At 39.0% G+C, this 16,869-nt stretch overlaps 1 protein-coding gene across 1 annotated transcript in view; it reads left to right on the top strand.

Annotated features, from left to right (window-relative positions):
- The window catches only part of MYO18B (myosin XVIIIB), an 842,989-nt gene that overhangs the window by 575,499 nt on the left and 250,621 nt on the right, over positions 1–16,869 (top strand). The window contains exon 35 of the mRNA XM_082258232.1: positions 10,377–10,529. Coding sequence (XP_082114358.1) covers positions 10,377–10,529 — 153 coding nt within the window. The remainder of the gene's footprint in view (positions 1–10,376; positions 10,530–16,869) is intronic.

Here is a 16,869-nt window from a genome sequence, read left to right as displayed (position 1 = left end):
TCTATCTATCTATCTATCTATCTATCTATCTATCTATCTATCTATCTATCTATCTATCTATCTATCTATCTATCTATCTATCTATCTATCTATCTATCTATCTATCTATCTATCTATCTATCTATCTATCTATCTATCTATCTATCTATCGTAATTATACAAATCATTATCATGTCTTATATGTGAATAGATTTGCCCAAATATATATACACAAACAAGGTGGTCGTTATTAATACAAAAACATTCAGGGTGATGCAGGTTATGATCAAACAGTAGAGTCACAATATAGATGAACAATTTAATTATATATATTTTAAATGTGATGGGCAGCTATAACCAGAAAAGGTGGGCCAGAGCAAATGACCACAGACGCTTGGTTAAAACTACTGCAATGCAACTTTGATGTGAATTACATTGTAATTATGTGGTGAGACTTTGATGCAACTTTGCATATTTCATGGGGCCAAGTTGCACTGTAAATCACACCAAAATAGTGCAGTAATTTTTTCCAAAATCGTACCATTCTGAGCCACATGGATTAGAAAGGGCACCTTTTGAAAATAATGCAATTTCCCTTGTCATGCAATTATGTGCAACTCAAGTCCCATCTGAAATTGCTGTAGTGTGAACCAGGTCTAAGTCTATAGCTTCTATTTATTGCAGTTTGCTTTTACTCTATCTCCATCTATTTTCATTGTTCAACAATCTTCATATTGGTGTACGTTTGTTTAATTAGGTATCTTCTATATTGTCTCTTTCTTAATTTTCATCATTTTCACCTTTTCCCTTCCATTTACCTCTGATGGGTCCTGCTGATAATTAAAGTTCTAAAGTGATTGAAAACTGCCTGCTACCAAATATGTTTTGCCTGTATTAAAGTAATACTAAACAATATTGTTACTCTCCAAAATGAATCTAAACACATCTATTTAATGGCCCTGCAATTTATTTTTTCATAAAAAAATTTCTTACTTTTTTTTTCTTTAACTTTCTCTGTGATCTTCTGAACTTCTACTTTATACATTAACTTTAATTTCACTTCACATCTACGAACCAGTAATGCTTTTGTGTTTAATCAGGGCGTTGTTGCACGTGCCGTAGCAAATGGGTGTGTGAGGGTCTTAAAGGGGCATTTAATATCAATAGTGTGCTACATACAGTTTGCAGAGTTCAGGAGGGTGCTACATACAGAGTGCAGCATTCAGGAGGGCGCTATGTACAGAGTGAAGAGTTCAGGAGGGTGCTGCATACAGAGTGCTGGGTTTCTCCCTAAAATCCTCATCCCCGACTTCCCCCTTCTAGAACAAGTCTGCCCATCACCCCTCTCGGTATAAATCCTCTTCCCCTCCCAGTCCCCCCCCCCCTCCTGTACAAATGCCACCATAATTGTTTTTTTTTCTGACCCTCAAATCTCCTCTCCCATCTCCCAACTAAGACCTCAGATACAGTGTGGCTCCATGGAGCAGGGGAGATGTTCTTCCTACCAGCCTCTTCCTCATTATCTGTCATAAGACACATGTCAGAGCTAATGAGGAGCCTAGCGGAAGTTTGCCCGGCTCTAGTGTGACAGGGAAGGCGGTGGTGCCGACAGTTGCAGCGGGCAAAGCCTGGATGGCCAACATTAGTGATGCCATTGGCACTTCCCCTGTACATTACACCAGCTGCGCCCAGGGAGGGTTCAGTGCAGTGGCCAGAACAGGAGCACTTTCACTTCTAAATACAGAAGCTGGTCTTCTGTGTTTAGAAGTGACAGTGGTGATCACAAAGCACATACAGTAGTTCCACAACGTCCTGGCTGCAAAAAAGCCCTAGGTTTATTACCACTTTAAGGCTTCATTAGGGGAGTGCTATGTAGACAAAGTATACAGTGCAAAGTTGTGCATAAAGAATGGTCACCGGTTGATAAAAAGCCCTCTATTTATTCTTCTTATGTGCATGAGCATCAACGCGATGATGCAGTGACATCATACATGCACATCATGTGTGTCATGTAGGTGCCTTGTAGTTGGAGCCATCAATTGTCAATCCTTTTTATGCAATACTTCCACCATCTTTAAAAATATAGCTAGTTCTAGTTTTTCACAGACTGGCAGTAAATCAGCGTGTAATTCAATAAAGTAACAAATCCACATCCCATTACTGAAACATCAGCAAAAGCAACGATTCAAATGAACATTGCCTTCTTCATCAAGAAGTGTTTGTGTAGAATGGGTCACAAAATGAGCAGCATATGGCCAATACCTTAGTGGTGTCTTCATAACTCTCTGGTCAACTCTCCATGGATTTTTTTGACTAGCTCTTTTTTGAACATTTTTTGCTGTAATAGGACGACACCAAAGGCATACACAAATCAACAGTTTTGGGAATTTATTCAGAAACATGGTGTGTGTGTGTGGGCAGATAAATAGATGATTGAAGATGATAGCTAGGTATGCAGTTTATAGATATGCAGTTCCAGTGCTATCACCAGATTCACAAATTAGTGATAACCATACTCTGCTGTAAGTTCGAAGACTCGCTATATTTTAGGAAACCATAACATGCCATTTACCCTTTGCTATTTTTCTGTAAGTTTTGTGTTATTTAGGGATGTATGCCGAGGTATTATTGTCAATCCAAAATATAAAAAGTGTTTGTATATTTTATTTCCTAATTGCAACATTTTCTACATAATGTTACAATGCATTATTAGCTGGGGCACAATTGAAGTTAATTAGAAGCTGGCTGTGTATACCATCACTTCTTTGTAAAGCAACGTATGACACCGCATGCCTCATGGGAAGATTGTGATCTGACAGCCTTTAATAGAGCCACTGGCAATGTGTGACTGCACTGCAATCAAAACTGCTTGTCAGAGGTTAAGCAACAACTGATGAGTAAGAGTGTAAGGTAAACAAAAGGTGCCAAACATAGTGATACTTTTTCTGCACCTTTGAAACTTTTATGTATTGTTAATGAATGTGGTATGTTAGCAGATAAACTATGTGTAAAAACTGCCAGTACTTTACCATAGGGGAATTTCTATAGTAGTCTTTACACTGGGCTACAAAACACTTGCCATTGCAATATGTATTATATCCAAGTTGAACATTAGGGGAAATGTGATGCACAAGCATAACAAAACAAGATCAATAATATACATTTCCTTCTAGAGGGACAAAGGGTTTATGGTTACGTCGATTATACTGCCATCTACAGGGGGAGTAAGATACTGGCAAACAAAAAACAGTGACCAGTCTGGTATAATCCCTTCCACTCCCAGCTTGCCTTAACATATTCTACTACCATTTGTTATTTTTCTCAAGATTATAAAAAAAAAATTCAGTCTAGACTTATCTACACGTTGCCTGGGCCAGTTTCTTTATGTATCTTATCCTCGGCATTAGCTTTGGATGCTGTAGCTTGACCCCAATAGACTGGATAACTGTTAAGCCTGCCTAGAATGTGACCTTCAGGCATTGGGCTCTACATTGTTCCACTTTCCAGACCTTTGTGTACTGTGATAGTTAGACAGGGATCACTTTCCAGGTCCAGAAACATGGCCCAGTCTCTGGTGTGCCTGTGACTCTGAAGACTTATTCATAAGTAAGCTGTATGGGCTTTATATCAGAAAGTATTTATTTTATTAGAACCATTGGGTGAAAACACTCACTTTTTTCCACTGTTTTCTATGGGTAGGGTTAAAGGCCTGATAAGCATCATCCCACCACTACTTCTGATTGCAAGAGACACAGTTGCACCTTAGTTAATCCTTGCTGCCACCTGCAGTGACCTGGTTACCAGCTAGTGCATGAGTATCCAAGATTTCACCTGTTATTCTGAACAAAGTTGTCCCTGCCAAGCAGTGCAGCATGTCAAACCCAAACATAAGGCGATCAGTCCCAGTGTATCATGATCCACAAACAGTTCCAAAGTGGCCTGCAGTGTTTCCTTGCAAGAGCGTAACACTGACAGTCTGGATCATTGTACCCTGCTTGAGTTCCTACAATCTTCAGAGTCTTCTTTAATTCCATTGTTTGTGACCTATCCTCTGCCATATCCTGGTAGGAATTCATTGCAGTTATGCAGGATTTAATGGCCCAAATTGCAAGTTTGCAACTCTAACTGCAGGGGCTGTAAGTGTACCTTAACATCTTCACCTCAAGATTTATTATCTGATCTATCTACAGCTTTAGGCATCACTGAGCCTTCTGCTGTAGAGGCTCTATCTTCCAGAGTTCAACCTCAAAGACCAAACCCAAGCAAGGAGCCCAATTTAACTGAAAACCCTGGCCTCTAAATCCCCAAAACCCACAGAAAAATATTTTTGGCATTATGGGATGTCATCTACTTTCCAGTAGTGGGGGATGCCTGTTATCCTTTGTGTACATCTAGACAGACAGCAGCTTAGATGCCTGGCTACAGCAGGGGGGGGGTCAAAAGACTAAATCTTCTGGATCAGGGGGTTTCTGCCCCAGTTTCTGTAGCAGAAAAGTTTCAGGGATTTTTTTCCAACCTTTCACAACTTTCAGTTGGTGGCCCTGCCATTTAGCCTCGCTTCCATATCACCTGTGTTGAGCAAGGTTGCACCCTCTGTCCTTGCCTTGTTACAATCCCAGAACATCCCATTGTGGGATATATAGATCATCTTCTGTGGTGAGAGCAGTTAGCACAGGTTTTGATTGACAATGTGACTTGGATAGTCCATTAGACCTTAAATCCTCAGAAGTCAATGTTGAAGCCGGATCATCACTTGGAGTCAAATGATCAGGATCCAGAAACACCATAGCAGTGGCATACATCAACCATCAGGGAGGAACCAGAAGTCTTGCAGTGGCAAGAGAAGTAAAAAGGTTCCTGTCCTGATAAAGACTTTACGTTCCAGCCTTATCCACCATTTATATTCAAGATGTGGATAATTGTCTGGGGGATCTCCTAACCATCCTCTGTAGGATCCAGGAAAATGGAGAGGGGCCAAGAGGTATTCCAGGTTCTGTGCCACAGGTGACAGACATCAGATCTGCACTCCATGCTCCAGGTTCCACAACAAACTGGACAGGTTTGTCACAGGGTGCAGAGTTATTCCTGTGGGTACCAGTGGATTCACTAGTTGCTTTGTAGTATTAACACCACATCTGATCGACTCTTTTCCCTCTCATGAAACGTGTTCCTTGTCTGCTCTTTTTTATCCTTGATTCTCCTAGCATGTAACCAGCATGCATATTTTTATCTCCCAAGTCCATTACTTTATATTTTCCTACATTGAACCTCATCTGTCATATCTGCCCACTATTTTAACTAGGTCTTCTTGTAAAGTTTCTATGTCCTGTTGTGAAGTTATTGCCCTGCTTAGTGTTGTGTCATCACCAAACACTAGGTTTGAACTATTTAGCCCAACATCTATATTGTTTATGAACAAGTTGAACAGAATTGGTCCTCGGGGCATCCTGCTTACAGCTCCAGACTATTCAGAAAATATGCCATTAATTACCTCGCTCTGGACATGCTTCTGAAACCATTTTTCTATCCAGGTACATACCCAAATGTCTCAGAATCCTGTGTCCCTCAATGAACTCCAAGAAAAGCATTTTAGGCTACATTCATACAGACGACTTGCACCTGGGACTGTTGCCATTGTAAATGGAGCATTATATTGAGTAAAAAAATCCTATTTTGACCAAGATTTAAAGTTTCAATGCCTTTCTTCAGTAGAAGTTGACATTTATAGAAATTGACATTTATAGAAATCAAATACAGTAAGTTTTTGTTAAGCTAAACTAGGTGGTGGGGAGGAGGGATCAGAAGAAGCTATTGCTGGCAGTGAGTAAAGATCAAAAGGTGTTACCTTGGGCAACATTGGTAGTGAAACTGAGGTACCTACAACCAAGGTTTAAAGGTAGTATAATCAATTGTACATAAAAAAGGCATGTTTACAAATGTTAAAAGTCTGGTTAATAAAATGGAATAACTAGATTTTCTGATACATTAGGAGGATTTTGACTTGGTGGGAGTATAAGAAACCTGGTTTGACAGCTCATATGACTGCCTTGGAACTGGCGAGGAGTATTCCCTGTATTGGAGGGATGGGATATGTAGGGGGGGGGGGTGTGCCTATATATCAAGAATGATTTGCTATTAAATATGATCGATTCTATTGCTAGTGGGGTAAGGGAGGGGATGAAACTCCTTTGGCTGAAGCTTCAAAGGAAGGAAACAAAAGGGAAATTAGTAGTGGGTGTATGCTACGGGCCCCCTAACTCAAAGGATGAAGAGGAGACCAATCTCCTCTCACAGTTAGAGATGGCGGCAAGGAAGGGCACTGTTATTGGAGGACTTCATTTATTCAGATATTGACTGGGCAGACAGAACTGCTCAGCAATCTAAGTCTCAACATTTTTTAAATGTCCTGCAGGACAATTTCATGTGTCAATTTGTGAATGTCCCAACTAGAAATAATGCTCTGCTAGATCTACTATTTATAAACAATACTTTTTTTGTTTACCTTAATGCATTTTCTGCATTAAGGTAAGCACCGGTTCACATACACGCGACGCTACTTCCCGGGGCGACCTCCGAGATCGCGGTGCGAGCAGCACGCCGCGACCTTGGAGCGGCCGCCACGGACTTCATAACATTGAAGTCTATGGCGGTCACCTCCTGGTCGCCCCAAAGAAGCTCCGGACCCTTTTTCTAGGTCGGAGCGACTTGTGTCGCTCCTATTAGAACGGGTCCGCAGCTTCCCTATGGGAGGCGACCTGCGGCGACCTGTGAGGCGACCAGGTCGCCTCACAGGTCGCCCTAGTGTGAACCGGGACTGAGAAAACGTAAAGTTGCTCCTCCCATTCCCCCTTTAAACACTTACATGAATCCAGTTTTGATCCAGCACTGTGCTGTCTGTAGCATCTCCCTCTTTTCTCTCTCTTCTCACAGGAGACTCAGCAGCAGCAAGAGCCATTGGTTCCTGTTGCTGTCAGTCAAATCCCTGAGAAGGGAGTGGAGGCAGAGCCTACCCAAACATTTTTGGTTTTTATATTGTTAAGAAAACTCTGTGCCCCATGTTTAGAAAAACAAAATCACATGTTTAAATAAATTGCAAAGGTGGAAGGTACACTTTGGCATCAGATCTTGTCTCAGAACTGTCTTGAAAAGTTGCAGGGTGCTCATAGGCATGTCATGTGTTTAGGCACCCAAATTCAAGATAGAATGTAATTGGGATTTATGATCCAAACTATTGAAGAAATACACTAATTCCAGTTGCGGACATTCTCACTGTTTACCTGAACCTAAGGTTACAATTAAAGTTTTCAACACACAACCTTTTTTTTACTGTAACCTTAGCTGATGATTTCCTACTAATTTCATGATATATTGTATTTACTGCAAAAGTTCTGCTTAATGTGTTAAATCAATGTAAGTAAAATTAGAGCATTTTCTAGCTCCCCCTTTTCCTCATTCGATAGCGGCAGGAGAGTTAGTTACAAGTTTCCCTTTGTTCTTCCCATCAATTTTCTTCCCCTAGTAACATCTTCCCATAGTAACATCTTCCCTTAATGACATCTCCTCATAGTAACATAAGTCCCAATGTCTGTTTTAGGATTGGTCAGCAACTCAGGTAAGGGCCGCCAATGACCTTTGCGGGGGCATCACCTTTCTTTCTGGAAAAATCTGGTATTCTCCTTCAGGGGTATATTAAGGGGGTCTTAATAGCTAGGGCTCAGTCGCCTCAGAGGATCTCCTCAGTAACATAAGTCCCAATGTCTGTTTTAGGATTGGTCAGCAACTCAGGTAAGGGCCGCCAATGACCTTTGCGGGGGCATCACCTTTCTTTCTGGAAAAATCTGGTATTCTCCTTCAGGGGTATATTAAGGGGGTCTTAATAGCTAGGGCTCAGTCGCCTCAGAGGATCTCCTCAAGGAGCAAGATCTGTGGTGTTCCCCTCCCCCCCCCCCTTTTTTTTTCTTGTCGCGGCCTATATTATGTGGTGGTGTCACTTTTGAAATGTTCAAAGGTGGACGGTGTTTAAGTTTTGATTATATTTTGACATTTTTGTTATAGTTTATATGTTGAAAAAATATATTTGGTTTATTTAATGCTGACACAACCTGTCGTGGTGACTAGGTTTGGCTTTTCATGTAAAGTTTTTGTTGTTAATAATAACATTTTTTGAATGTTTCTATTTAACTTTGAAACCAATAATAAACGACCGTGGCCTTATTTATCCAATCCAGTGTCAGTGTATAATTTAACTAAAAAATAAGTAAATTATCTGTATTGAGTAAATATAAATTTACAGTTGAAATTCTGTGTTTGGAAGAATTCCCACCTGCTATCCCATGATTTGTTCATTTCTTTAAGAATGAGACAGTAAATACTGCATATAAGCTTATGAAAAGCAGATACATATTATGACTGAAACTGTAATATCTGCAGTTAGATCAAAAAATAAACTTTCTCTTTTTTGCATTTTGATTACCCACAGTTCAGAGAAAGGCTAGTCAATTCAGTTTCAACTTTCAGACTGTAATTCCCTTATTTAACATAAAATGGCAGTGACATTGCACAGCCGTAGGTTAATCTGCAAATCCCAAGGTTTGTCTCCGAAAAAATGTTCACCTACAGATTCATAGTGCTGACTTCTCAAGGCAAATTCTTGGAAAGGTAATACAATGTCACTTACTTTAGTTATATTCTGTTCAGACACTGATGTCATAGCAGGCAAGCAGATGGAGTAAAGGGACGTAAAATATGTCCAGCATGGTACAGAATGAAGGTTGATAATTCTTTTTAGTCATCTGAAAAATCTTTTTAAAACCTAAGGACAACAAAATACCTCCTAGACATTTCAGATGGTAGGGAAAAACACTTACTGGGGTATTTATTATTGCTTTGCTAACAAGAGTCAGTTTTGCTTACTGCATAAAATATTGAAACCACTTAGCAAATATTAATTCACTATGCAGTGACAGAATAATCTTCTGTTATCTTCAGTGAAGAGAAGTGTGATAGTTAAAGTAAACTTGTACTGAGAGAAACATAGGGATTGCTAATGCTTGCTGACCTTCTTCTGAAAATGCTAGTAGACTGGCTTCCCATACCTGCAATACTTGAACCCCATCTCAGGGGCGAAATGCCCCCTTTTTAATCTTTAAGCTTTAACCGTTCAGATCCACCTGTCAGCCTTTTTTGGCGGATCTGAACGGTCACCCCATGCATCTCTATGGGGCATCAGATGTCAGTGGAGACATGTCCGCTGACATACGATCTGATCCATCAAATCTGGACGGATGGAAACCCTATTATCCATCTGTCCAGCGGATCAGATGGGATCGGATGAGAACAGACCGACCGTCCGTTCCCATCCGATTCCCCCATAGAGATACATGGGGACCTGACAGCTGTGTTTCCACACACAGCGCAGAGAACAGCTGTCATCCTCCTGCTTGGTGGGGGATCAGCGGATCAATCTCCCCCGGAGATAAACAGAGTCCGTCTGACGGACAGACTGTGTGAAAGAGCCCTTTAACTTATCCAAGTCTGCCATTTCAGTCCCTCATTGGAAGTTTCCAGGTGTAGGGGACCAATAATTCAGTGCTGCAGATGTGCTCATGCTGAATGGTCCCCCCTCATGCTGACATTATCACGTTAGGTCATTTGGATGAGTAAAATCGGACATATAGACACAGTTTTTCTATTTTTTTACTTTTTTACCAGAGATTGTTTGGAGGGCTGGGGGGGGGGGAGGTACTGGACTTGTTGGGGGGGGGGAGCCTAGAAATCTGCTTTAAAGATTCACAAGCATGTGCAATAAAAGACAGAGAGAAACGCAAACCTTTTTTATGCATACTTGCTTGGGGTAAGTTATTCAGCTCATGACAGCTGGTGTTTTTAGCTATGACAGCTTACATATTTCTCTCAGTATTTATATAGTATATTTATAATTTCATATATCTGCTTTGATGCGTTCTAAACAATCCCTCCAGGAGTAGGATTACCATGCATGCAATTTAACTACACTGCAAATGTTGGCTATCCCCATCTTCTAATTGATAATTCATTTAGATAGATCATTAGGAGGGCCTAGGTTGCAGTATGGTTAGGAAGTGTTGATAGTCACTCTTAACCAAGCTGTAATTCACTGTCTGGAGTTTATTTTAAAATACACAAACAATCATGAAATTATTGTTTGACAAAACAAATTTTCAGCTTTTGTGTATGTGATCAAGAAAAAAAAAAATGGAATACCCATCCCAACAAAGGAGTATTTTATACATGCTGGATACCTTAAATGAAGGGAGCATTAGAAAAAAAAAAGCACAATCAAGTTTTTGAAATTAATTACTTGGTGTCTTTCTGTTTTACTTAGCCAATAGTGTTGATCACTTATGTTTGTACTTTAGATTGGACATCGAGACTTTGATGTGGAAAAGCGACTCAGGAGAGATCTAAAGAGGACACATGCATTGCTGGCTGACCTGCAGCTCCTGCTGGCCACCATGGGAGATTCTGGACCACCCGTGGATCGTGGAGAGATAGAAAGAGTTCACATCCAGGTAAAATCTTCAAACAGAATATCTCACATACTTGCAGTTAGTTACTTTGATTGAGTCAGACACCCAGCAGCCTGTTTCTTTACTGATGTCTTTGTCTCCACTTCCATGTGATAACTATGATAACGTTGTGTCTATTATATTGTCCCAATAGACCATTATTATGTCAGGAATATATGAACACATGGTAGAGTGCAGAGAGCCCAGCAGAAGGAATATTTCTTCTTTGTAGATCAGATTATTTCAAAGTATTGTATGCCACTAGTACACCCTCTGATGAAAGACATAAGGATAGCACAAGAGTCAACATGACTACAGAACTGTAAGATGACCATAAATATCTATTTTGTTCTATAGTATGGTAGTAACTTGTTTCTTAAAGATGCACTTCAGCCATACTTTAACATTTAAACACACAAGATCATGCATCTTCAGCACTCTACTGCCTGCTAGCTACATGCCTGTACAATCGTATGTATGTTACACAGTATAGTTAACAGAAAATCATCATATCAATGACTAGCTGCAGACTAGTATATTCTCCACTAACAGAATGGCCATCTGTGAGTACCACTGTCACCTACAGACATTGGAACACAAAAAGGAGGTTAAACAACACAGAATCATGGGATAGTATATTGCAGCCCTTTCGAGTAAAAATGTGAGAAGCCTTAGGAATCTGGCAGGATAGGATATATAAAACAGATCAAAGGTGAATTTAAGTGGCATTAAAATAAACTTTTCTCCAAAAAATAGATAATAACATAACTTATTTGGAAAAAAAAAATAAAAAAATAATATAACTTACATGTACAGTATTTGTAGTTTTTTTCTATAAGAAAAATTGTAATTTTGCTTTACTTTTGGAAGTGTGCCCCTTATATGTTCCCCCTGTGTCACTGGTACCCATGGAGTCCCATAGGAGGCCTCTTTATGTTTGCGTTCCCACTCTGTACTACAACCATACATAGAGTGTTCCGAGCAGCACACACACTGGCATCATGAAAGGGATACAAAGAGCTACTGTCAATCACGGCTGCGTGTCCCTTTCATGCCGCTTGTGCATTTGGCTCTTTCAAAGTAATAAACAGTAAAAAGAATCTGCAACTACCCCAACCTATAACTGGCCTAGTCATGAAGGAGCACATGGAAGGGTGACACATGTCAAACAACAACAAAGAAAAAGTCTCTTTCATGCCACTTGTGCATTTGGCTCTTTTAAAGTAATAATCAGTAAAAACAAATGGCAACTACACCAACCTAAAACTGGCCTAATCAAGAAGGAGCACATAGGAGAGTGACACATGTCAAACAACAACAGAGAAAAAGTCCCTTTCATGCCACCTGTGCATTCGGCTCTTTTAAAGTAATAAACAGTAAAAACAAACGGCAACTACCCCAACCTATAACATGCCTAATCATGAAGGAGCACATGGAAGGGTGACGCATGTCAAACAACAACAAAGAAAAAGTAATGCAGAGGAGGACCTTTTTATTTTTACATTAAATAACAAATACGTGTAAGTTTAATTATTATCTATTTTATGGAAAAAAAATAGACTTTAGGTAAACTTTTTGCCTTTACATAAGTAACAATGCTTGCTGCATAGTAAAAGCAAACACCTGATGCTTGTTGCCTATAGTTAACACTATGCACATTTTAGCTTTGTTTGGTTGCCAGAGTAAAAAAAGTACCTGATACTTTCAGGTAAGCATATGGCTCATCTTCTCACATGGCAGTGCTGAAGCTTGACGACTGCCCACACAGGCACTCAGTGCTGCATAGGTGTGCGTAGTCTATTGCATTAGGGTGTGCACCCCAAAGCTCAAACACACATGTCTTTTATTGCAGCCTCAGCTACACTGGACAGTGAATGAATGGGAAGTGCTCTTTGCTGAGCAGTTCCTGTTCATTCACAAACTGAAGCATAATAAACACAGTTTACTATGCTTTAGTTATGATTGAACATAGTGAGCAAGTGTGTTTACTGTGTACATTTAGAAAAGGAAGATGCCGGTAAACTACATACTGATTAGCTCTTTCTCTCACTTTCCATCCTAAAACATCCACCGCAGCAGCCGGGGAGAGAGAAGTGGGAAGGAGGGAAGCCAGCAGAATTGCAGTACAGGGGGGGGGCAGGGGAAAGCGTGGGTAGTAGGGGCAGTCGGCATTGCACAGAGTGATTAAGGTGTGCCCAGGCACACCCCCTGCACACGCCTATGCAGTACTGTCACACTGGGGTGATGAAAGAGTTCTCAGAACTGTGTAAGCTCCGAACTGTGACATAAAGGGCTAGTGCTCCCAGGTTTCCAGCAGCAGGGCTGGAGCAGATGAGGAGCAAAGAGATGGTAGGTGTATGCAGCAGGACAGGCTAGTGTTAAAGTGAAACTGTTGCTTTGTCCTATATGGGCAAAGTATGGGTTTACTTTAAGCTGATCACATTCCCATAAATATCTAAAGAAAAAAAAAAGTTTGCTTCCATTTCAAAACAGAAAATGATATGTGTCAGAACATATCCTGCACTTCCAGTCAAGATCATTTTAAATTAAATATTATTAACTCTTACAGAATCTTGAAGCACAAAATAAATCTGTTCCAAAATAACCGCTATACCTTTTAAAGAATGAAAATACCAAAATATTAATTCAACTCTCTTTATATATATATATATATACAGCATATATATATATATATATATATATATATATATATATATATATATATGTGTGTGTGTGTGTGTGTGTGTGTGTGTGTGTGTGTTTTAGTATTCATTATCTTTTACTGTTAAATCTTGGAATGAAAGATGTATTTGGAAATTATATTTAAATCTGTCTTGCTGAGCCAAACAGAATTAGTTGTTATCTGATCTGCCAGGAGAGAGTATCCATGAGAATTGAGAAGATGCATTTACGAATGGGATCTTTGCCATGTCCTGTTGTGTTAACTGTAATAAATATGCTCAATCTGCTACTGCACAGCTTGCCTCACTGTTCAAAGCTTTCCATCCCACTTACAAACTGATCTGTGCCTCTGTGTTTAGATGGCATGTATTCAGCTAAGGAGCTTACCATTGTGGCCACTGCAAAGATTACTATTGTCCAACACCAGCAAAATCCTCCCAACTGTTGGCTTTGTTTAGCTCTAAAAATAAACACTCTTCAAACAATTTAGAATTAAGAGTAAGGCTAGCCATGCAATGGCTTACTTCTCTGAGGATTTAGCAGAAGTTCCACAGGACATTTTTAGCAAAATTACTGTATGGGAAAGTAAAACAGTATTGTTCACCTACTAAAGAAATACATGAATGTTCGCTTAGTAAGTGAATAAGTTGTATTCACTTCAATCATCCAATTATGAACAAGTATAATTACATTTTATATTTAGTTTGAACAGGCACATAATTCGTTATTCAAAGGTAGCAAATTTTACCTCATTCACTAAGCTAAATAAACATTCACTTTGAACGCTCACTTTGCTAAGTTTACTCCATTATTAAATCAAAACCAATGAATTACATTTGGTAAATTTCTGATGCATGAAATTTAGTGATCAGCTTCTAAACATAGGTACTTAGAAGAACAGTAGGCTTTTGTTCTAATATTTGGCCTGTTATTAACATTAATTCCTGTATTGATAACATTCCACTAAAACTATTTCAGTAATTACTGATCTTTTGGGTACATAGATTGTTGTGATTTTTGTACAACTTGTGAACTTCTTTTCACTTTGGAAGGTTTTACCCCCTTCATGACCAGAGCACTTTTTGCAATTAGGCACTGTGCTGCTTTAACTGATAATTGCGTGGTCATGCAAAGCTGTACCCAAACAGAATTTGTGTCCTTTTTTTCCCGCTTCCTTTTGGTGGTATTTGATCACTACTGGGATTTTTATTTTTTTGCGATAGAAAATTAAAAAAGACTGAAAAGTTTATTTAAAAAATGATATTTTCTACTTTTTGTTACAATAAAAATGCAACAAACTCCATTTTCTATAGGCGTATATTTATTGTTTTGCGCAAAAGATATACCGTCTACAAACTATGGTACATTTACTTGAATCTACGCAGCTTTTAGTTTATGACTGCCTAACTCATTTCTTGAAGTGCTAAAATGGCAGGGCAGCACAAACCCCAAAAAATTACACATTTTTTGGAAAGTAGACACCCCAAAGAATTGGCTGAGAGGCATGTTGAGCCCATTATATAAACAAAAAGATCAGGCGCCAAGGTAATCAGAGATTAGATTAACCAAAAGGAAACAAAAATGCTGCTAATCTGCTGCAGGTGTCCTACATGTGAATAGAGAGAAGTAATCAGCGCAAATTTGCGTTGATCCCAAAATAGCTAAATGTGAAAGTGCTAATGTGCAAATGATTAATTAATTAATTATTTAATGAATGGATTTAATAATTAATTAATTAATTAATTAATACATAAATTAATTGATTATTAAATGATTATGTGAATGGTGTATGATGTAATCTTATAAATTGTATATGATATATATAATTAAATATTGTGTAGAATCTAGCATAAAGCTACCAAAATGGAAAGTGCACAAATGTCTCAAAAATAATGAATCACTGAAAATAAGAGATTAATGTCCAAAAAAAAAAAAAAGTGCAAGTGCATAAATCAATATTAAAATTTTGCATCAAACTGATCAAAAATTCATCAAAAATAATCCTCAGTGATCACACATGAAGAAATCACACCAATATGTGCTCCACCATTTCCACCAAATATGACTCACAAGATCGGAAGCTGGTCAAATTATAAACCAGCAATCACACTTAATAGATATTTCCCAGCATGACGGCTAATATATAAAACTTAAGCCTTAAATCTTCATAAACATGATATTCTCAAGACAGTTGCAAGATGTGGATGATGGATGGGAGGAGAAAGAATGCCAGAATAGTGTAATTCCGTAAAAAATTTGAACCATTTATTTAGAAATAATCAGATTACACTCACATATTTAAGTGTCTGCCTGACACTGGGATCTGTAATATCTGACCCGCACACTCCGGCTGTGTCTCCGAGCCGCGAGCGTGGAGTACAATATGTGTGGTGTTTCTCAGCGTCCTAGCCCCGCCCTACGAGTTTCGTCACCTGACGGTACGAAAAGAAGTTGGTCTCTCCATAGGCTTCATGGCGGGCGCACTGTGGATCTACCACCAGATTAATTTCATTACTGTATGGATCTATTATCATTCCATATTAAGTCCTTTCTGGGAATACTATGATTACTACTGCAAATGCATGGGGTGATATGTGTTTTACCAAGAAGTTTCCAGCAAACGAATAAATACCTCTGATATCTCCAAGAATCTGTGGGATTATCTTTCCCTCTCACGGACTCCTTCATATTTTAAATTCACATACATAGGTCCACTTATTAGCTTTACTGGCCATACTGTACCCTTTGCGGATCTACACTGCATATACTGACCATCTTAATATACCAGTTTTTTTTATACGTTCAGTGGGAGTCACGCTCCTGAAAAAGTGGCTTCGCGAAAAATGTCGAGCTGGTACTCCTATCACCACCATATAGCACCACAGCCACGCCGACATCCCCCGAGGGACTCCTGGTATTCTTATCAATATCCCCTTAGGAGATTTGGCTTTATGACTGTAATTGCTATTGGGGTTTGCGGTATCGCTCCCCTTTTCATGTCAAAGTTATTTATGTTTCTTCTCTTTAAAATTGTTTATTATTCTTATGTACAAATACATTTTGATATATTTCTTATACATGTGCCTATAAAGTCCATATCTATATCTCCAGTCTCCCTATTAGGATGCGGCACACTATTTATTCCATGCATTCAGGTTGCCAACCCTAGTAATGCACAATTCAATTTCCTCGATCACTACATAAAAAAAATATTTTTTTTTGCTAAAAAATTACTTTGAACCCCCAAACATTATATATTTTTTTTAATCAGAGGCCCTAAAGATTAAAATAGTTGCTGCAATTTTTTTTTCCACACAGTATTTGCGCAGCGATTTTCCAAACTCAATGTTTTTGTAAAAAAACACTTTTTTGATTTCTAATGCACAAAAATACACTATTTATCCAAATGTTTGGTAAAATATAAAAAAATGATCTTATGCCGAGTACATAGATGCCAAACATGACATGCTTTAAAATTGCGCATGCCTGTGCAGCAGTGACAAACTATATACATTTTAAAAGCATTTAAAAGCCTTTACAGGTTGCCACTTTAGGTTTACAGAGGAGGTCTATTGCTTGAATTACTGCCCTCGTTCTGACGTTCACAGTGATACCTCACATGCATGGTGCAATTGCTGTTTACATATGACACAGACCGATG

The sequence above is a fragment of the Pelophylax lessonae genome, assembly GCF_965119305.1.
Source record: "Pelophylax lessonae genome assembly, chromosome: 1".
In the NCBI taxonomy this organism is placed as follows: domain Eukaryota; kingdom Metazoa; phylum Chordata; class Amphibia; order Anura; family Ranidae; genus Pelophylax; species Pelophylax lessonae.
This window is presented reverse-complemented; position numbering and strand designations above follow the sequence as displayed.